The sequence below is a fragment of the Patagioenas fasciata genome, chromosome 2 (assembly GCF_037038585.1).
Source record: "Patagioenas fasciata isolate bPatFas1 chromosome 2, bPatFas1.hap1, whole genome shotgun sequence".
In the NCBI taxonomy this organism is placed as follows: Eukaryota; Metazoa; Chordata; class Aves; order Columbiformes; family Columbidae; genus Patagioenas; species Patagioenas fasciata.
In genome coordinates this window covers 292,319-313,606 of record NC_092521.1, presented here as the reverse complement: position 1 = coordinate 313,606, position 21,288 = coordinate 292,319, and the positions used below count along the sequence as shown (strand labels likewise).

General features: G+C 60.8%; 1 protein-coding gene across 20 annotated transcripts in view; it reads left to right on the top strand.

Moving 5' to 3' along the window:
- SCRIB (scribble planar cell polarity protein) overlaps positions 1-21,288 on the top strand; it is a 152,628-nt gene that overhangs the window by 112,882 nt on the left and 18,458 nt on the right. For 8 of the 20 annotated variants that reach the window (XM_065832797.2, XM_065832798.2, XM_065832794.2 and 5 more), the window contains 9 exons: positions 2,598-2,972; positions 5,494-5,562; positions 10,517-10,567; positions 11,100-11,141; positions 11,975-12,100; positions 13,430-13,537; positions 16,119-16,166; positions 17,284-17,431; positions 18,617-18,785. In XM_065832797.2, the coding sequence (XP_065688869.1) occupies positions 2,598-2,972; positions 5,494-5,562; positions 10,517-10,567; positions 11,100-11,141; positions 11,975-12,100; positions 13,430-13,537; positions 16,119-16,166; positions 17,284-17,431; positions 18,617-18,785 (1,136 nt within the window). The remainder of the gene's footprint in view (positions 1-2,597; positions 2,973-5,493; positions 5,563-10,516; positions 10,568-11,099; positions 11,142-11,974; positions 12,101-13,429; positions 13,538-16,118; positions 16,167-17,283; positions 17,432-18,616; positions 18,786-21,288) is intronic. The other 12 variants (XM_071803701.1, XM_065832805.2, XM_071803702.1 and 9 more) reach the window with 10 other exon arrangements.

Below are 21,288 nucleotides of genomic sequence, written 5' to 3'. Positions count from 1 at the left end.
GCTCCGCTGTGCCCTCCGAGCCTTGGTCAGCCCTCCCTTGGCAAAGCGCAGCAGGTGGTGGTGGTGGTGGTGCAGGGAGCGGCCGGAGCTGCGGGCCGGGGTCCGTGCCCTTTGGCGGGAGGCGCCGGGGCCCCGGTCCGTGCTGCGGGGCGGCTGGCGGCGGCGTCACTGCGTCCCAACGGGCAGATCCTGTCCCGAGAGCTGCTGTCGGCTGGCGTAGCCCCGTGTGCACTGCATGAAGTGCTACAGCTTGCTGGTGTCGTTTGTGGCACTCTGGGGAAAAAAAAGCTTGGTGTGTCTTGTTTTGGGGGTTTTGTTGGTTGGTTTTGTGTTGGTTGGCTGGTTTGGGGTTCTGTAGGTTTTTGTACATTGGAAGGCACATAGCTACAACAGCAGCATTTCTGAGGGCAGCAGGGCTTTGGTGTCCGAAGAAATGCGATAGCAGCCAGGGCTGTGTCAGCCGCCGCTTTGGGCTGGGCTGAGCGCTGGGAAGGGCCTCAGGAATCCGGAGCCTCTCAGCTGCCGCTGCAGCCGCAGCCCACCCGGCCCTCCAGAGCTATTTCTGTGGACGCTGCGTGACGCGGGAGCTGGGGAACGTGCCCTGGGCACAGGGTCTTTCTGCTCCCGGCTGGCGCCTGGAGAGAGGGAGATCGGGTCGCTGCGCTCTGGTGTCCTGGAGAACGCTGTGGCTGGGGTAACCGTGCCTCCTTTGGTGTTGCCCGAGGGAGGGTCGGTGCTTCCTCTGGGACGGGAGCAGCTGAGCGCTGGCAGAACTGGAGCTGGGTTCCTGTCCTGCTTCAGTGGGCGCCCCAAGGGGTCCGTGCGGCTCGCTGCTCCTCAGCCGCCTGTTGCTTGTTGGTGTGTGTTATGGTGAAGTGTGGCTGTAAAAGCATGTGTGCTCCTCAAGGGGTGGTGGGACTGCATGGGATAGATGATGTGGTGATGGCTGTGTGACCGTATGGAAACGCACTCGAGCGAGGTGAGAGGCGTCATCCTGTGTGGCAGTGCTGGAAATACCTGGAAGTGCGCTGGGGTGAGGCAGCTGGTGTTCGGCCGCGTGGTGGTGGCGCTGACTTGAGGATGTGCTGCGGTGGGATGGGGTTGTGCTGGAGAGCAGCCGTGTCTGGAGAGCTGCTGCAGCCAGGCGGGGTGCGCGGGGAGCTGGGGACGCAGGGAGCTGGGGACGCAGGGAGCCGGGTGTGCGGGGAGCTGGGTGTGCAGGGAGCTGGGTGTGCAGGGAGACAGGTGTGCAGGGAGCCGGGTGTGCGGGGAGCTGGGTGTGCGGGGAGCTGGGTGTGCGGGGAGCTGGGTGTGCAGGGAGCCGGGTGTGCGGGGAGCTGGGAGTGCAGGGAGCTGGGTGTGCGGGGAGCTGGGTGTGTGGGGAGCTGGGTGTGCGGGGAGCCGGGTGTGCGGGGAGCCGGGTGTGCGGGGAGCTGGGTGTGCAGGGAGCCGGGTGTGCAGGGAGCTGGGAATGCAGGGAGCCGGGTGTGCGGGGAGCTGGGAATGCAGGGAGCCGGGTGTGCAGGGAGACAGGTGTGTGGGGAGCTGGGTGTGCGGGGAGCTAGGAATGCAGGGAGCCGGGTGTGCGGGGAGCCGGGTGTGCGGGGAGCCGGGTGTGTGGGGAGCTGGGTGTGCGGGGAGCTGGGAATGCAGGGAACTGGGAATGCAGGGAGCCGGGTGTGCAGGGAGCTGGGTGTGCGGGGAGCCGGGTGTGCGAGGAGCTGGGTGTGCGGGGAGCTGGGTGTGCGAGGAGCTGGGTGTGCAGCCAGGCTGGGTGTGTAGGGAGCCGGGTGTGCAGGGAGCCGGGTGTGCGGGGAGCTGGATGTGGAGGAGCCGGGTGTGCGGGGAGCTGGGTGTGCGAGGAGCTGGGTGTGCGGGGAGCCGGGTGTGTGGGGAGCTGGGTGTGCGGGGAGCCGGGTGTGCGGGGAGCTGGGTGTGCGGGGAGCCGGGTGTGCGGGGAGCCGGGTGTGTGAGGAGCTGGGTGTGCGGGGAGCTGGGTGTGTGAGGAGCTGGGTGTGCGGGGAGCTGGGTGTGCAGGGAGCCGGGTGTGTGAGGAGCTGGGTGTGCGGGGAGCTGGGTGTGTGAGGAGCCGGGTGTGCGGGGAGCTGGGTGTGCAGGGAGCCGGGTGTGTGAGGAGCTGGGTGTGCGGGGAGCTGGGTGTGTGAGGAGCTGGGTGTGCGGGGAGCTGGATGTGGAGGAGCTGGGTGTGCGGGGAGCTGGGTGTGTGAGGAGCCAGGTGTGCGGGGAGCTGGGTGTGTGAGGAGCCGGGTGTGCGGGGAGCTGGATGTGGAGGAGCTGGGTGTGCGGGGAGCTGGGTGTGTGAGGAGCTGGGTGTGCGGGGAGCTGGGTGTGCAGGGCGCACTCGTGCCCATCAGCTCAGCGTGTTTCACGTGCTGACAGCCAGGTCCTCAGCTCCGCTCTTGGAGGCGCCATTGGGGATCCCGGGACTGGTGGCGGGGGGGGGGTGGTCATGTGTCCGTCAGCGCTGGCGTTCTTCGCCCCCTGTCCTTCAGCAGCACCAGCTGCTCTGTATTTTCTCCCTCCTCTCCTTGACTCTGTTCTCCATGTTTCTCTCTGATCCTTTTGTTTCCTCTCAGCTCGTTCACTATATTAAGGCCAGGTCCGGCATGGAGGGCGCCGGGGCCGTGCTGCCGCTGCTGGCACAGGACAGCCGGGACTCGGCCGCGGGCCCCGCCGGGAGCGCGCCCGCCCGCCCCCAGGACCCCGCGCCGCCCGACGCGCGCACGAGCGGGGCAGAAAAGCCCCAGCGAGGCAAGCAGGATCCCGCGGGCTGCCCCTTGTCCCAGGACCAGACGCCAGAGGCGCCAGAGCAAGAGTGTCTGATCGACTCCCAGCCCATCCTCTTCAGCGAGAACCCCTTCGTGGTGGCCAACCGCAGGGGCACGGCGCTGGGGGGGCCGCCCCTGGGCTACGGCAAGGGGGGCGTGCTGAAGACCAACCTGTACTCCAAGGCAAGCAGCCTGGCATGCGGTGTGTGGCACGTGGTCACGCCGAGGCGGCCGCCCGCGTCCTGCCGAGCCTGATCCCACCTAACGTGCTTCTCGAGTGTGGTGTGCGGACCATTGTCTCCCAGCACTAACGTTCCCTGTTGTTGCCGAGTGTGCTGCTGAGCTCTGCGGACACGGCGCTGTCAGCAGCCCCGGCTCTCACTGGGGCAGGAGCGGGGCAGGGCACGGTGGTCCCTGTCTGCACCGGTTGTCACCGCGGGGAGCGGGCAGGGCCTGTAGGAGAACGGTGGTGGCACCACACGGGGGTTCCTGGGCCCGAACAAACACGGTGGGTTCTAGACCTCTGACTCCAGGAGGCGGTGCAGCTGGCACAGTTCACCTGCAGCCCAGGGGCTTGCTGTGGGTGACACATTCCGGTGTATCTGGACTTTCAGATTTCAAGGGAGAACTTGGCTTTTTCTGTTGGAAGTCTGTATTTAACTGTCTCACTGTTGCACAGGGTACCTGTGGCAGAGCAAGGACTAGACACAAAGGTGTTATATTCCAGATTAGCACCACACCACTTTCCCCTTTTCCTTTCTCAGCCTTTCAGAAGGTCTGAAAAGCAAGAGAAGCAAAAAGCCACGAACAAACAGCTGCCACACACAGAAGCAAAAGCTCAAACAAGCCACAGCCAGCTGCAGTCCCTTAGGTGTTTGTAGCCCAGTTCCTTGTTGAGAGCGTGTTTTCCACGGGTGCGTAGGCAGAGCGAGGCAGAGCTGAACCGCGGTAGCCTCTCGGTACGTTAGAAGACAGCGGCTGTGGTTTGGACGATACAGACATCCAGCCTCAGAGGACCAGCCAGCAGTGGTCAGAGCGCTGGCCCTGTTGAAGGCAGACGTGGTGCCTCGGTGTTCCCTCCTCGGCCTGGGGGGTGTCACGGTCAGCTGGACGTCGCCCGGTTCCGCGTTGCTGTCCCAGGGGCCCGGTTCCCATCCGCGCGCTCTGTGCCGACGCAGCAGGAGCCGCGTGTCGCGGGCGGGACTGGCAGAGGGCGCCCAAAGCCCCGTCCCCGTGGGCCGTGACCGCGCGTGCTGCACAGGGCAGGGCTGCGGAGCCAGAGGCCCGAGGCGGTCGGCCCATGGTGCCGCATTCTGTCGCGACAGTGCTGACGAGGATCGGGTGCCTGTGCTCCAGTATAAACTTCAGATCCATCTCCTGGCTTGGTCGGTAGAAACACAATTGCCTGAGGCTGAGCTGAATCAAGTTGACATGACTCACTAGTGCATGGAAATGGCATTAACGATTGCAGAGCCCTAGATTTGCTTGAACAGTTCTCTAAATCCCAAATGACCCGTTTCCATCTTTAAGCATCTAGAATACTTCTCGAATTGTGCTCCTTAATGCTGTGGGCAGAGTGCAGGTAGCAACTGGGACTGAGCCGTGGGTGTCTGTGCGCTGGGGCGGGTTCCTGGGGTGGGACAGTTCCTGCAGATGGCCGGTTCCTGGGCATGGTCAGTTCGTGGAGATGGTCGATTCCTGGGGACGGTCGGTTCCTGGAGATGGTTGATTCCTGGAGATGACCGGTTCCTGGGGATGGTCAGTTCGTGGAGATGGTCGGTTCCTGGGGATGGTCAGTTCCTGGAGATGACCAGTTCCTGGGGACAGCCGGTTCCTGGAGAGGATTGGTTCCTGGGGATGGTTGGTTCCTGGGGACGGTCGGTTCCTGGGGACGGTCGGTTCCTAGAGATGACCGGTTCCTGGGGATGACCGGTTCCTGGAGATGGTCGGTTCCTGGGGACAGCCGGTTCCTGGGGTGAGTCGGTTCCTGGAGATGACCGGTTCCTGGGAATGGTCAGTTCCTGGAGATGGTCGGTTCCTGGAGATGACCGGTTCCTGGGGACGGCCGTTTGGTTCCTGGGGATGGTCAGTTCCTGGAGATGGTGGGTTCCTGGAGATGGTCAGTTCCTGGAGATGACCGGTTCCTGGGGACGGCCGGTTCCTGGGGATGGTCGTTTCCTGGAGATGGTCGGTTCCTGGAGATGACCAGTTCCTGGAGATGGTCGGTTCCTGGAGATGACCGGTTCCTGGGGACGGCCGGTTCCTGGGGGGGGACGGGCCCTGTCTTTGCTCTGGGCCTCAGAGAGCTCTAGCCGGTTGGCCAGCGCCAGTGGCCTGGGCTGAGCTTTGTCTCCGTTCAGCTGGGGTGGCTCTTCTGGCTCAGTCCACACAAAGGTTTGCCCAGGCTGGGCCCAGCCTGCTCAGGGCTACGCAGAACCTGGGGCGGGAGGCTTTAACCTGTGCGGTTGGCCCTGCGGGGTCTGTGGCTGTGATCTCAGTTCCGATGTTTGGTGTCATTCCCTCATTGTTTCCAGCACTTTTTGCAAGTTCTTGCTGTGTGGCAGCTGCTGCTGGGCCGGTGCTGGCTCTGCTCCCCGTGGTGAGGTGGCCCGTGGCCTCGGGCCGCACGTCGTGCTCCCCCGTGCTCCTGGTCTCGAAGCTGCTGCTGTGCGGTGACCACCGAGCTTTGTCTTCTCTCTTTCAGGCTCCTGCAGGCGAGTCTGGGGCAGGAAATTCCAGGCGTGAAACCCCCTGCTCTCCTGGAAACCATCAGGTGAGTGTCCCCGGGACAGGCGGGACAGGCGGGGATGCTCGTCCGGGGGAGCTGGGCACGGTGTCCGCCTGCAGAGCGGTGGCTTTGGGGTGGAGAGCTGTCCTTCACTGGGGCACCTGCGGAACCGGGGAGGCTCTGTCCCCCAGATGGCTCAGAGACACAGGAGGTCAAAACCTCAGTGGGAAGTTATTTCTCTGGGGGATGACTTCGTTTGGAGAGCAATGATGGGCAGCAGGGCACCCGGTGGTAGTGCTCTGTCTGGTGTTGAGAATGGCCTCACCGCTGCCTTACGCAGGGTAATTCTGGCAGCTGCTGTGTCAGAGAACGGAGCAGCGGGGATTTGGAGATCCCAGGTCTGTAAACCATCACCGTGCAGTCTCCAGAGAGCCCTGGTGTGTGCGCTGCAGGACCCCCGGCAGCGCGGGTGTCCCTGCCCCGGGGAGCGGTTTCTCAAACGCCGGGTACAGCCCGGCTTTCCCTCTGAGACGGGAACTTCATTCAGTTCTTGTAGCTTGCAGGGTTTTTTGTGGCGAGCGTTACCTGCTCTCAGCAGCTGCTCCTGTTTCTCACATCAGCTCTGACCATTTCTTTCACATCTTGCTAAGTCTCTCATTTCACTCTTACGCTGTGGCACTGGGTTTCACAAGGTAGTTGAGACTTTTGAAGGTAAATACTGTTAAATGGATTTTTGTAAGGTTTCCCCTCACAGTCCGTGCATGTTATTGTTTTTTATATTAGGGGCTGGAATGACCTGGAAATGGTACTTTGCACTTATCCTCAGTCACTCTGTGCCGCAGGTGCGCTCAGGTCCGCGGTCCCGCTGCCCCGGCGCTTGCCCACGTTCTCCGGGCCGTTCGGTTCTCTGAGCTGGGCAGAAGCTGCGCGTTCGCTGCGTTGGCTCAGCTTCGCGGGGTGGACGGCACCGTCTGGGGCGGGTGACAGTGAACGGTGACTGGGGAAGGGCAGCGAACAGGGCGGTGCGTCTGCGCTGGAGCCGCGCTGGAGCCGCGCTGGAGCCGCGCTGCGCAGCGGTCGGGTCCATCTGCTGCCGCCTCCCGGCCCGTCTCACAGCTCCCTCAGCTCGGGCAGCTGTGGAACGGAGTCACCGCCGGGGACACAAAAGGGTTACAAGGGGTACTATTCATGGTAGCGCTACTATTTCAGTGCTTTCTGTTCTAGCTCTGCCTGGTTTCTTATTCGTTTTTCCGACAGCAGCTGCCTTGTTTGGGGCTGTTTCCAGGTTTTCCTTTTACCAAAGCACAAATTTTCTTTGAGATGGGGTTCTTTCTATGTAGAAGGATGTGGTGTGGGTACACCTAATCATTCCACAGTAGAATGATACCAGGGTATTAATTTGCCCCGTCTTTAGAGATCCTCAGCTCTTTCGTGAAGAAGCAGCCCGGATGCCAGAGGGTGGCTGTGGGGCTGCCCCTGGAACGATGCGGGATGGAAGGTCAAAGACCGCGCTTGGAACAGCTCTGGTTAGGTCAGGTTACTCAAGGCCATGTCCAGTCAAATTCCTAAATACTCTAGAGGTGGAAAGTCTGCGTCTTTCTAGATGCCAGCTCCAGTATTTGGCTGCTCTTTCTCACTTTTTTGAACCAGTATTTGATCATAAAATCATAGAATCATTTGTATGGAAGAGACCCTCGAGATCACCAATTCCAACCGTAACCTAAATCTGTCCCTGCCCCCTGTCCTGAGAACCCCATGTCCGTCTGTCCAGCCCTCCAGGGCTGGTGACTCCAGCACTGCCCTGGGCAGCCTGTTCCAATGCCCCACAGCCCTTGGGGGAAGAAATTGTTCCCAGATCCAACCTCAACCTCCCCTGGGCAACTTGAGGCCGTTTCCTCTGCTCCTGGCGCTTGTTCCTGGGGAGCAGAGCCCGACCCCCCTGGCTCCAAGCTCCTTTCAGGCAGTTCAGAGATCAGAAGGTCTCCCCTCAGCTCCTGTTCTCCAGCTGAACCCCCAGCTCCATCAGCCGCTCCCATCACCCTTGTGCTCCAGCCCCTCACCAGCTCCGCTCCCTTCTCTCCACTCGCTCCAGCACCTCAAGGCCTTTCTAGGTGTGAGGGGCCCAGAACTGCCCCCAGGGTTCGGTTTGTCCTCCCCATGCCCAGCACAGGTTCGGTCACTGCGCTGGTCCCCTGGCCACCCCAGTGCTGGTCCCAGCCAGGATGCTGTGGCCTCTTGGCCACCTGGGCACACGCTGGCTCATGTTCAGCTGCTGGCACCAACACCCCCAGCTCCTTTTCTCCAGCCGCTCTTCCCCAGCTGCAGCGTCCATGGGGTTGTTGTGACCCCCGTGCAGGACCTTGCTGATGCAGTGTCCCTCGTTCCAGTTTGCCACAGGCAGCTTTCCTGGTGCCCCGATGTGTGTGTTGATCAGTGTTTCGGCGTGGGAGGCTCAGTGCCCATGTCTGTGCCACCAGCAGCCTCTGGCGGTCACGTCGCTTGCTCTTCTGACCCCGGGTGGGCTTGCTCAAGGGTCCCTTGTCTGTCCGTAGGGTCCCGTGGCTCGTCACCCTCCCCTGCTCTTCTGACCCAGGGTGGGCTTGCTCAAGGGTCCCTTGTCTGTCCGTAGGGTCCCGTGGCTCGTCACCATCCCCTGCTCTTCTGACCCCGGGTGGGCTTGCTCAAGGGTCCCTTGTCTGTCCGTAGGGTCCCGTGGCTCGTCACCCTCCCCTGCTCTTCTGACCCCGGGTGGGCTTGCTCAAGGGTCCCTTGTCTGTCCGTAGGGTCCCGTGGCTCGTCACCATCCCCTGCTCTTCTGACCCCGGGTGGGCTTGCTCAAGGGTCCCTTGTATGTCCGTAGGGTCCCGTGGCTCGTCACCATCCCCTGCTCTTCTGACCCTGGGTGGGCTTGCTCAAGGGTCCTTTGTCTGTCCGTAGGGTCCCGTGGCTCGTCACCATCCCCTGCTCTTCTGACCCAGGGTGGGCTTGCTCAAGGGTCCCTTGTCTGTCCGTAGGGTCCCGTGGCTCGTCACCATCCCCTGCTCTTCTGACCCCGGGTGGGCTTGCTCAAGGGTCCCTTGTCTGTCCGTAGGGTCCCGTGGCTCGTCACCATCCCCTGCTCTTCTGACCCCGGGTGGGCTTGCTCAAGGGTCCCTTGTCTGTCCGTAGGGTCCCGTGGCTCGTCACCATCCCCTGCTCTTCTGACCCCGGGTGGGCTTGCTCAAGGGTCCCTTGTATGTCCGTAGGGTCCCGTGGCTCGTCACCATCCCCTGCTCTTCTGACCCTGGGTGGGCTTGCTCAAGGGTCCTTTGTCTGTCCGTAGGGTCCCGTGGCTCGTCACCATCCCCTGCTCTTCTGACCCAGGGTGGGCTTGCTCAAGGGTCCCTTGTCTGTCCGTAGGGTCCCGTGGCTCGTCACCATCCCCTGCTCTTCTGACCCCGGGTGGGCTTGCTCAAGGGTCCCTTGTCTGTCCGTAGGGTCCCGTGGCTCGTCACCATCCCCTGCTCTTCTGACCCCGGGTGGGCTTGCTCAAGGGTCCCTTGTCTGTCCGTAGGGTCCCGTGGCTCGTCACCATCCCCTGCTCTTCTGACCCCGGGTGGGCTTGCTCAAGGGTCCCTTGTCTGTCCGTAGGGTCCCGTGGCTCGTCACCCTCCCCTGCTCTTCTGACCCCGGGTGGGCTTGCTCAAGGGTCCCTTGTCTGTCCGTAGGGTCCCGTGGCTCGTCACCCTCCCCTGCTCTTCTGACCCCGGGTGGGCTTGCTCAAGGGTCCCTTGTCTGTCCATAGGGTCCCGTGGCTCATCACCCTCCCCTCCTGTGGCAACAGTGTCCCTTTTGTCTTCCCATGGCACTCTGCTCTGGCCGGGGAAGCTCCCGGGTGCAGCCGCTCGCTTTCTTCGCCGTGGCCCTGAGAGCAGTCGGATCTCACCGATGCGTTCAGGGGGAAACAGAGCACCCCAGGAGCCCCTTTCCGATTTACGTTGCAACTCTCAAACTCCATTATGGGGCACTCGCTGTAATTTGTAGTCTGCTCTGTCAATTCAGGTTTATTGTGTCATGAATTCTCTGTAGCTTGAGCCACATATTGAACAATCTATACAGCTTCCTTTTGTTTTTCTGTTTTATCTGTTCAGAGATGCGTATGCCGAGTGATATTCTATCAGATTCTTAAAGCATTTGTAGCCAATTTCATTACTCTATCCTTTATTTTAGCCTTTTAATGTCTTCAGCCGGTTTGCTTGCTGCTTTGATTTCTGAGACCTAGTCCGTGTGTCGCTTCGATAGCCTCTTTCCCTCCTTGGTGTGCGGCCGCTGTGAGTGAGCGACTGGCAGGTGTTCCGGGAGCTGCCCTGTGTCGCGGTGCTGGGCCGCTGCTCCGGCTCCCGTGCTCAAGACCCCGCGCTGGCGCGGGAGCTCCTGCCGCTCGCGGTGACCCGGCGTTCGTGTCAGCGTCCGGCTCGCCGGGGCAGGCGCCGCGCGCAGGCTCAGTGCTCTCTGCACAGCGAACGTTCCGCAAAGTGGAACGGGCCCAGCAGGTGATCCTGAAGGACGCAGGGCAGTCCCTGGCCTTGGGGCTTGTCCTTTTGCTGGGACTCGGGAGACTCGACCTTCAGGTCGTTGCTCCAGCACAGACGTTCCAAGGAACCACATCTCTTAATTCTCTGCTGCCATCTATGTTCGATGGAAAGTCTTCGCTTGCGACATCTCGCAGTGCAGCCAGATTTATGGGCTTATTTCAGAGCTCGGGGGCGGTTGAGTCCGGTGGCGCGGGGCTGTGCGGTGCCTGGGAAGGAGGCGCTGGCGCGGGGCTGTGTGCCCAGGGGGCGCCTCGGGGTGCGGGCGCCGCAGCTCCGGTCACAGCGCTCTGTGGTCACAGCGCTCTGTGGTCACGGCGCTCTGTGCGGGAGCACTGCTCGTCTCAGCCTCTCACGCGGAAAACCTGCTCTCTCCGTTTTCTCTGCCGCTCTCCCCGATGGTCCTCCCTGGCGTGTCCCCGCTCCAGACGCCTGCGGCCCCTCGTCCCGCTCACCTCTCGGGCAGGGAGACCCGCTTTGTAAGTGCTGCTGGTGTGCGGTGTGGCTGCTGCTCCTGCTGTCCCGGCGCCGCTGCCCCCGCCCCGTGTCCCGTGCCCCGTGCCCCGTGTCCCGTGCCCCGTGTCCCGTGTCCCGTGTCCCGTGTCCCGTGTCCCGGTTTGGCTGCGCAGCGCAGCCCCATCCGCTCGCCCGCTGCCGCGGCACCGCTGACGCTGGGCGCTGGTGGCTTCGCTCGAGCTCGGCACCGGCGCAGGGCTGTGAACGGGGCCGGGACCGGCCGGGCTGCAGCGGAGATGGGAGAGGGGAGGGAGGGCGCGGGGCCTGCAGATGAGCAGAGCTGCTTGCGCCTCCTCGCATCGCAGAGCAACCGGGAGCAGCTCCGGTGTGCGGGCCGGGCTGCCCCCCGTGGAGGAGCAGGTTCGGCCGGGGTTGCTGTGGGCTTGGGCGCTTTCCCTCTACACAGCCGGCAGGCTTGGGAGTTTCCTATCTCTCGTTGTATGGAGCAGGGAAAACTAAAGGTCTCCAGGTTGACATGCGTATTTCTGTTTTCAGGCTTCCATTAACTTCATCACATCCCAGGATGACAGTAAATCGGTAAGTGCCCGCGCCGTAAGACCTCATTGCGGTGTCCCTGTGCGTCCTCCAGCACGTGGAGGTGGCCTCGCCTGTGCGCTCGCTCCCAGCTCTGCAAGTCTCTGTCGGTTCCTATTCCATCTCCCGTCCTCCACTCTACCTCAAGTTTGTACAGATGCACTAACTCTAAATGTTGTCAATTTGAAAACTTGATGTGGGTGTTTTTTGCAGCTTTTATTCCCATTTATCTGTGCAGCTTTCACTCAGGTAGCTTTTGCTGGCTTCCTCAATTCCTGCTTCTACGCTCTTTGCTCTTAGAGGTTTTGTGCGGTTCCACACAGCACCCAACGGTGATGGCGTGCAGGGCACATCTCAGGCTCTTCTGTCTGCATTTCTGATTGGAGCCCAGCTGGTCCCAGTTCGTTTTCATCCCCAGCCTTTGCCAGCTCCCGTTCCTGGCTGATGTTTCCCAACGCCATCCTCCCTTCGTGATGCGCACGCTCGCCGAGCTTTGACATTTCCGTACCCCCCTGACCCTTGCAGCGGCTTCTTGTACAGCGAATTCTTCCTCATGTCCCGGCCTCTCTGGAACCCGCTGTCCCTGTCGTGACCCTGGCTGGTTTGCGTGTCTCTGCCTGTCCCAAGTGCTGGCACCAGGGCCGTGTCAGCGTTTGCTGCGGTCGCGCTCCCAGCCTGGGGCTGCAGGCAGCAGCGGAGCTGAGGAGCTGAGCTCCGGTGCACGCGTTTCTCGTTCAGCTGCATGGCAGAGCCGTCTCGCTGCCCTAACCGCTCGTTTCTCTTTCTCTCTCTCCCGCCTCCCCGCCTTTCCCCGCGCGTGGCGCTGACACGAGCAGACCAAGCCGGGCGTCATTCAGCCTCTCGCCCGAGTGCGACAAAATGCTGCCTCACATAATTCGGAGGACGGGGACAGCCCCAACCCCTTCCAGCAGCCTGAGCCGTGCTCCGGTGTCCAGAACTCTGTAAGTGGCCTGCAGTTCCTCCTCGCTGGGCTCTGTCTGCCTGCCCCAGGCTGCTCCAGCGCCGCTTTTCCTGGAGTGTGGGCTGAGCGCACCGCCCGTGGGGATGGTGCAGCCACAGGCCGTGTGCCGTAGCGAAGGCTGGTTTAAGGTTTGAATGCGCCAGCCTGGACGCCCCAGGTGAGAACCCGCGCTGTTGACAAGCAGAGTCACGGTCAGTGCATCCCCCGTAATCAGCAAGCTTCACCTGTTTTACAGCCTCTTCTGATCTCGATGTGCTGTTCTTTAGCCCATGCAGAAGGGAACATCATCACACAACGTGATGTATCTTCAGTCCAGGGCAGAGAACCACAAACACCTGAAACTGAGTTAGTGCAGCCAGAGGGGCTGAGGGAATAGAGCAACTGAAGGGTATTTGCTTTCTGGCTGAAAGGACGGTGGTGTCATTCCCACCCCCACTCCCACTCATTTCTGTGGCGCTTTGAGCAGTTCATCCCAGCCCTTCTCCCTCCCTGGACGTGACAGGAGGGGCCGTGGGGCGGATGGGTGAGGAGGGGACCAGCAAAGACAAGTGACGGGCGATAGGGGGGTCCTCCTGGACCCGATCGGGTGTTTCTGAGTAAGTGGAGCTCTGTGAAGAGGAGGCTGGGGATCAGAGGCAGGTCGTCTCCAGGTCGTAGGTCCCTGGATGGGTTGCCACGCTGATTTAGGAGACCAGAACCGTTAGCCTTGAAGTACATAGGAGTACACACTGGCCATTTTAGAAACAGAAGTGTAATAGCCACTGAAGGAAAAAAAGAGAGACAGTAATAGATCCCTTCCCATTAAGACGGCTCCCTTAGTCACAAAATGCCAGGGCTTGTCTTTAATTTTCTAATGAACTAGAAGTGCCTTATCCAGCCCTGCGTAGGGGTCTCAGTCCTCTGCGTAGCCGTCCTGTTCCAGCCCCAAGCCCCGCTGTCCCAGTGTGCACGTGCAAGTGGAGCTGGGTGGGAATCCTTAGGGACCGACAGCCGTTTCCTCGGCGCAGAGATCTGGCGCAGAGTTCGGTCCCGTCGGTGAGGGTCTGCAGCACCAGAGCTGTCGTTCCCACCACCCGAGAGGCGGAATGGGTGTGATCCATGTGCCGCTGTATATAGCGCGTATACTATAGCGCGTATACTATAGCGCGTATACAGCACGCTGCTCACGGTCCCGCCCGCGGCCGCGGGAGCCGTCCCCGCCGCATTCCACTCCTGAGGTTTGCAGGCCGAGGGCTGCGCTGCGTTTCCCTCGTGTGTGATCTTCTGTAACATCTGTGGTTGTCTCTGCCTCCTGCCCTTGTCCCTGCAGCAGAAGCCGCCCTCACCGCCCTCTCCCGACGAGATCCCCATCAACGTCAAGCAGGCGTACAAGACGTTTGCGGCAGTGCCCTTGTCACACCCTCTGCTGGAGACGCAGGTGAGCGGCGCTGGGCTGGGGATGCGGCTCGGGCGGGACATGGAGCCTTGCGGGCGAGCGAGGGCGGCGTGAGCGGGGAGCGAGGCGTTTGCTCCAGAAGGAGCTGCTGAGAAGCGGCGATGTGCTGAGGTCCCCTCGGGAGCTGAGTCTGTTGGTGCTGCGGATGGGCACCCAGCAGAGCCCGGCCCGTGAGCACAGCGCGTCCTGAAGGGTCGCGGTGTTCCGTGTCACCGTTCTTCTCCCAGGACACTGGGGCGCTGTTGTGGAACCGCGCTGCTGGGACACAAAGAAACTCTCAGAATTTTCAGAGTCAGGCTAAACGTGTTTTGAGGAACTTTTAATTAGATTTTGGTCTTTTAACTTAATTGGAATTATTCCTTGTCCCCTCCATGTATTTGAATCATGGAGCCATTCAGGCTACCTGAGGCCTCTGGAGGTCGTCTCCATCCTCCATGCGAAACAGGGCAACCCTTGTGTCGCAGAATCAGTTAGGCTGGAAAAGACCTTTAATATCGAGTCCAACCGTTAACCCAGCACTGCCCAGTCCAGCACAACCGCCTGTCCTGAGAACCTCCTGTCCGTCTGTCCAGCCCTCCAGGGATGGTGACTCCAGCACTGCCCTGGGCAGCCTGTTCCAATGCCCCACAGCCCTTTGGGGAAGAAATTGTTCCCAGATCCAACCTCAACCTCCCCTGGGCAACTTGAGGCCGTTTCCTCTGCTCCTGGCGCTTGTTCCTGGGGAGCAGAGCCCGACCCCCCTGGCTCCAAGCTCCTTTCAGGCAGTTCAGAGATCAGAAGGTCTCCCCTCAGCTCCTGTTCTCCAGCTGAACCCCCAGCTCCCTCAGCCGCTCCCATCACACTTGTGCTCCAGCCCCTCACCAGCTCCGTTCCCTTCTCTACACTCACTCCAGCACCTCAAGGGTTTCTTGGCGTGAGGGGCCCAGAGCTGCCCCAGGATTCATGGTTTGTCCTCCCCAGGTCCCAGCACAGGTTCGGTCACTGCCCTGATCCCCTGGCCACCCCAGTGCTGGTCCCAGCCAGGATGCTGTGGCCTCTTGGCCACCTGGGCACACTCTGGCTCATGTTCAGCCCATCACCAACACCCCAGGTCCTTTTCCAGCCGCTCTTCCCCAGCTGCAGTGTCCATGGGGTTGTTGTGACCCCAGTGCAGGACCCTGCACTTGGCCTTGGTGACCCTCAGCCCATTGGCCTCAGTCCATCGATGCAGCCGGTCCAGCCCCCTCTGTACGGCCATCCCACCCTCCCGCACATCAGCACTGCACCCAGCTTGGTGTCACCTGCAAACTGAGGGTGCACTCGATCCCCTCGTCCAGACCATTGATTAAGACGTTAAAGTGGCCCCAATCCCGAGCCCTGGGGACACCACTGGTGACCGGCCAACAACTGGTTTCCAAGTCAAACTTGGTGATTAAAATGTTAAGCAAGATTGGTCACAAAACTGACATTTGAAGTCTCACACAAATCCCTGCAGTTCATTTGTTTCAAAAATTTTAGTTCTATCGAAGGAGCGTGTCGGGTTAATCTGCACGGCACCTGTTCCGTGTTAATCTCTTCTGTTTAGGTTTGTCTTGACTGTATTAACCTCTGCATAATGGTCCTGTTCAAACTGAACAGACTGATAGCTCCGCTGCTTAAATGAGTTTTCCTGCTTCTTGGTTTCTTTAAGAACACACCAGTTATTTTGTGGGCCGGCCCGGCCCCCGGTGGACACGTCGGCTGAGACCCGTGCGTGTCGGTCCCGCAGCCGTTGCACTCCGAGCTGCCGCGCGGTGGTTTTCGCGTTCCCGCGGGTGCGCGTGTTTTGCTCCCAGGTTTTCGGAGTTAGCAGCAATTTCTGTCTCCAGACATTCGCTTCTCAGACAGAAGCTTTTTGCTTTTTCCCTTTTCTGTTGTTTTGCCCCTTATACAAAATCAAAACTGTTAGTTTCTGCAGTTTGAAGAACGCTGAGTTGAAGGTGGGTTGTTTGCTCTCCTCTTTTGTTTCCTTTCATCTGTGTAATTAAAGAAACTTCGATGTTTTTAATAACTTTTGGCAGTTCTCATTATCTTGCAGTGGATTTTGTGGAGGTTGCTTTTCCTGCAGTTCCGCTCACCCAGTATTCAGTTATTTAGTTGGTAAAATCTGGTTTCTCTCCTGGCAGCGTTTCCCCTTCTCAGAAGTGAATTTTGGGTAGCCGGCTCTGATTGAAAGGAAGGCTGAGCCGCCCCATCTTCAGCTGAGCCCTGTGCTACTGCTCTTCACACGTTTTTCAGTTCCCCCCTTTTCAGTGTTACCGTCCGTTCCAGTTTCTCCCCCAATTTAAAGTCAACCCTCACGGCTCGCGGTGGCCGAGCCTGCGTGGCGCGTCCTGCGTTGGTTCTGGGGCGGTTCGGTGAACCAGCCCCTCAGCTCGCGGCCGGGGCTGCGCGGGTCTGCGGCACCGGTGACGGTGGCAGCAGGGCGGGAGTGCTGGGAAACCCGATCTCCAGAAAACCCGATCTCCAGAAAACCCGATCTCCAGAAAACCCAATCTCCAGAAAACCCGCTCCTCAGAGCACGCCCGTTTCTTTGTGTCCGTAGGAGCTGCCGGGTCAGACCAGCACGGAGAACGCCAGGGCTGCCCCGGAGGTGAGTTCTGGAGGCCGGGGCTGCAGGTGGGATGGGGCTTGCGGGGATTCAGGCGCCTGAGCCATAGGTGTGGAGCGGGATCTCAGGTGGGCACAGGGTGTGGGGCAGGTGTGGGATGGGTGCAGGAGAGGTGTGGGACAGGTGTGGGACAGGTGCGGGACAGGTGTGGGACAGGTGTGGGATGAGTGTGGGGCAGGTGTGGGATGGGTGCGGGACAGGTGTGGGACGGATGTGGGACAGGTGTGGGACAGGTGTGGGATGGGTGTGGGATGGGTGCGGGACAGGTGTGGGACGGGTGTGGGACAGGTGTGGGACAGATGTGGGATGGGTGCGGGACAGGTGTGGGACGGGTGTGGGACAGGTGTGTGGCTATGCATGGACGCGCTGGCCGCCCTGGCAGTGCCACTGTGGCTCGGACAGGTGTAGGATGGGCGCGGGACAGGCATGGGACAGGTGTGTGGCGATGCAGGACAAGCTGGTGGCCCCAGCAGTGCCACTGTGGCTGGGACAGGTGTGGGACAGCTGTGGGACAGGTGTGTGGCAATGCAGGATTCACTGGCGGTCCCGGCAGTGCCGCTGTGGCTGGGACAGGTGTGGGACAGGTACAGGACAGGTGTGGGACAGGTACAGGACAGGTGTGGGACAGGTACAGGCACAGGGCAGGTACAGGTACGGGACAGGTACAGGTACAGGACAGGTACAGGCACAGGACAGGTACAGGATGGCTGTGTGGCGGTGCAGGACGCGCTGGCCGCCCTGGCAGTGATGCTGTGGCTGGGACAGGTACAGGCACAGGTACAGGACAGGTGTGGGACAGGTACAGGACAGGTACAGGACAGGTACAGGCACAGGTACAGGACAGGTACAGGCACAGGACAGGTACAGGATGGCTGTGTGGCGGTGCAGGACGTGCTGGCCGCCCCGGCAGTGCCACTGTGGCTGGGACAGGTACAGGACAGGTACAGGACAGGTACAGGACAGGTACAGGTACAGGACAGGTACAGGCACAGGTACAGGACAGGTACAGGACAGGTACAGGCGCAGGACAGGTACAGGACGGCTGTGTGGCGGTGCAGGACGCGCTGGCCGCCCCGCAGTGCCGCTGTGGCTCTGGCAGGTGGCCCCGCACAGCCCCGAGCAGCGATCCTTCCGCGAGAGGCAGAAGTATTTCGAAATGGAGGTGAAGCAGCAGCAGACGGACAAACCTCCCAAGCGCGTCTCCTTGGTCGGAGAGGATGACCTGAAGAAAATGAAAGAAGAGGAAGGTACGTTGGAGTTTTGCGAGGACATTGGGCCCGTTAAGTGAATCGTTTCTCTGAGGGAGGCACGAGGGAGCACACACCAGAAATCCAGCACTTCTAAAGCCTCGGCCCTGGGGATGGCCCGAAGCGACCGTTCAGGCGGTTCGTGGGTGCTCCCCGTTCCGGGTGTGCTGGTGAAGCGCTGGGTTTCCTGTGGTTGGCGAGCGCTTCAAGAAGTTTTGCGAAGCCGCACAAATGGCGGTGTTTCCGCATCAGCCGCGCAGGCCGGGGTGCAGCGGCCCGGGGCCGTCCGCGGCACCCCGTGTGGTACCCGCAGCAGAGCTCCTGTGGCTCCTGCGCTGCCCCGAGGTTGCACGGGGCTTGCGGCAGCGGGGGAGGTACTGCCACAGTGTTCTGATGCCGTTTCCCCCTGCTTGAGAGCTGCTTTAAGAGGCGATGTGGAACGATACTAAGTGCCCTTTCTGCAGGGCTGCTCTCCGGCCGCTCCTCTCCCGATTTATACCTGTGTCCAGAGTTACTGTGTCCCCCGTGGAGCACCTGGCATTTGTGCTTCCTGAATTCCATGCCGTTAATGATCACCCAGTGTTCCGACCTCTCCAGATCCCTCTGCCAGGCCTCATGTCCCTTGAGAGAGTCAGCACCCCCTCCCAGTTCAGGGTTATCAGCAAACTTGCTAATGGTGCATTCAGCTCCTGCATCCAGATCATTGATAAGACACTGAGCAGCACCGGCCCTGGGATTGAGCCCTAGAACACCAGAGCAGCCTGCTCTCCCGTCCCTTTCGTCCCCGCTGCTCTGGTGACCCCTGTGTCTGGTGCCACCGCCACCTGTGGGCGCCCGTCACCAGCACTTGGGTGGCTCCCGGGCAAGCGGGACGATCAGACCCGGCACCGTGCGCGGGTTCCTGGGGACAGAAGATTGAGCACACACGGCGTGACCCGCTCGGCAGAGTGTTCAGGGGTGGACGTTCGGTCAGTAAGGAAGGGGCACCGAGGTTACGGTGCAGAGCTTGTTACCTCTGACGCATTAGTGGAGGGGACGAGAGACGGTGGCGTGTTTCCCGTGGACGGGGTACGGACTCAAACCAGCATGAACTTGCAGGGATAATAAGCGCAAGGGCTGCCCGGAGGTTGCGTCCTTGTGGGGGCTTAGCGAGCGCTTTGTGCTGAGTCTGTCTTGTCTTGGCAGCCCGAAAACTGCAGCAGAAACGTGCTCTGCTGTTGGAGGAGGAGCCGGAGGAGGATGAGATGGTGAAACAGGTGCCCGAGGTGAGCGTGCAGTCCAGTGTCGTCATCGAAGGAGTCGAGTACAAGATCGAGAGACTGAATGGAAGGAGCACCCAGGCTCCAGCGACTCGGTAAGACACGGCTGGCAGCTCAGCACCACCCACGTGTGTCAGACGTGTCCCATTATCAACAGTTTCAGGGAGGCGGGCTGGGCAGAATTTCTGCAGCACAGAAATGGGCAGGTTTTGCAGCTCTTCCTTTTCGGCAGAATCGCTCCTCGGCTGCTGCGCACCCGCCGTGTAGAGGTGTTGGCTTTGGAGACAGCTGGTTCAAGACGAGCCCTGATGCTGACCCTAGGCTTGGGGCGGCTTTTCAGACCTTTGTGTCCATGTTCTCCTGGACTTGTCCTCTAGGTTGCCTTGATGTTATTTTTCTAGTTGTTGGGCGTACAGCCGGGGAATGAGGAAGAGTCTCATTAGACTTCGGATAGAAATAGGGGTGCACTAGGATGAAGCTGAAGCTGTCCTTGCCTGACTCTCTTCTGAGTCTGTGCTGCATTCCTCTCTTCACAAACGCTTTTTCTGTCAGTCTTAGAAAACACTTACCTGACATTTTGAACCTCACATCTCTGCATCGTGTCCGTCAGTCTCTGCCGAGGAGCTTCTCCCATAACAAGTGCACTGAGCGGCTCTGAGCGAGGACAGCAGCCGGGCAGCCGTGGAGGGCCCTCTGTGCCTGCTGCTCTCATACTGACACATGGGGACAGCGAATGGTGGAACCCGGCTGCCTGTTTGCTGTGGAGGGCCCTCTGTGCCTGCTGTGTTCATACTGACACGTGGGAACAGCGAACGGTGGAACCCGGCTGCCTGTTTGCTGTGGAGGGCCCTCTGTGCCTGCTGTGTTCATACTGACACGTGGGGACAGCGAACGGTGGAACACGGCTGCCTGTTTGCTGTGGAGGGCCCTCTGTGCCTGCTGTGTTCATACTGACACGTGGGAACAGCGAACGGTGGAACCCGGCTGCCTGTTTGCTGTGGAGGGCCCTCTGTGCCTGCTGTGTTCATACTGACACGTGGGGACAGCGAACGGTGGAACACGGCTGCCTGTTTGCTGTGGAGGGCCCTCTGTGCCTGCTGTGTTCATACTGACACGTGGGGACAGCGAACGGTGGAACACGGCTGCCTGTTTGCTGTGGAGGGCCCTCTGTGCCTGCTGTTCTCATACTGACACATGGGGACAGCAAACGGTGGAACCCGGCTGCCTGTTTGCTGTGGAGGGCCCTCTGTGCCTGCTGCTCTCATACTGACGTGGGGACAGCAAACGGTGGAACACGGCTGCCTGTTTGCTGTGGAGGGCCCTCTGTGCCTGCTGTGTTCATACTGACACGTGGGGACAGCGAACGGTGGAACCCGGCTGCCTGTTTGCTGTGGAGGGCCTTCTGTGCCTGCTGCTCTCATACTGACGTGGGGAGTTAGGGAACAGTGAGGCTGAAGCCACCAGATGACTTCCAGCTTCTTATTGCTTACGCTTGAACAGAGGCAAGGCAGTAGAATGGACTGAATTTGTGTTTCTTGAAATATTTCTTTTTCATGCTAGAACAGAAACTGAAATTTAATCAAAGTAAACTTCAGCAGTAGCAATCAGAGCTCAGAGTCACGGTGAACCTTCTGACTGCCGCCCGAGCCACAGGGACCGTGTGCGTTTCCTGACCTGCGGAGCACGGGCTCGTGTGACCTCCTTTCACTACGGATCAAACTGAGCAGCGCCGGCCTGTGCGCGGCTCGGAGCGCAGGCGGTAACGGCAGCTCAGACGGTAACGGCAGCTCAGACGGTAACAGCAGCTCAGACAGTAACGGCAGTGCAGGCGGTAGCGGCAGCTCAGATGGTAACGGCAGCTCAGACGGTAACGGCAGCTCAGACGGTAACAGCAGCTCAGACAGTGACGACAGTGCAGACGGTAGCGGCAGCTCAGATGGTAATGGCAGCTCAGACGGTAGCGGCAGCGCAGACGGTAGCGGCAGCTCAGGCGGTAGCGGCAGCGCAGACGGTAACGGCAGCTCAGACGGTAGCGGCAGCTCAGACGGTAACGGCAGTGCAGGCGGTAGCGGCAGCTCAGGCAGTAGCGGCAGCGCAGACGGTAACGGCAGCTCAGACGGTAGCGGCAGCTCAGACGGTAGCGGCAGCGCAGACGGTAACGGCAGCTCAGACGGTAACGGCAGCTCAGACGGTAACGGCAGTGCAGGCGGTAGCGGCAGCTCAGACGGTAATGGCAGCTCAGACGGTAACAGCAGCTCAGACAGTAACGGCAGTGCAGGCGGTAGCGGCAGTGCAGACGGTAGCGGCAGTGCAGACGGTAGCGGCAGCTCAGCCGGTAGCGGCAGTGCAGACGGTAGCGGCAGCTCAGGCAGTAGCGGCAGCTCAGCCGAAGTTTGCAGTGCTTTGGTGAGGAGCGCAAGCCCTCAGCGCGTGCCGCGGCTGCGCGTGGGGTGGCTGCCTGGAGCGTCGCTGTTCCGAGGCCGCCGGGACGCGTCCCTGGCCCCCCGTGCGCTCACGCGTGTCCCGGGGGTCATCCCCACGCGGGTCTGACACCAGCACACAGCCGCTGGAGCAAGCCAGGCCCGTCACGCGGTGGCA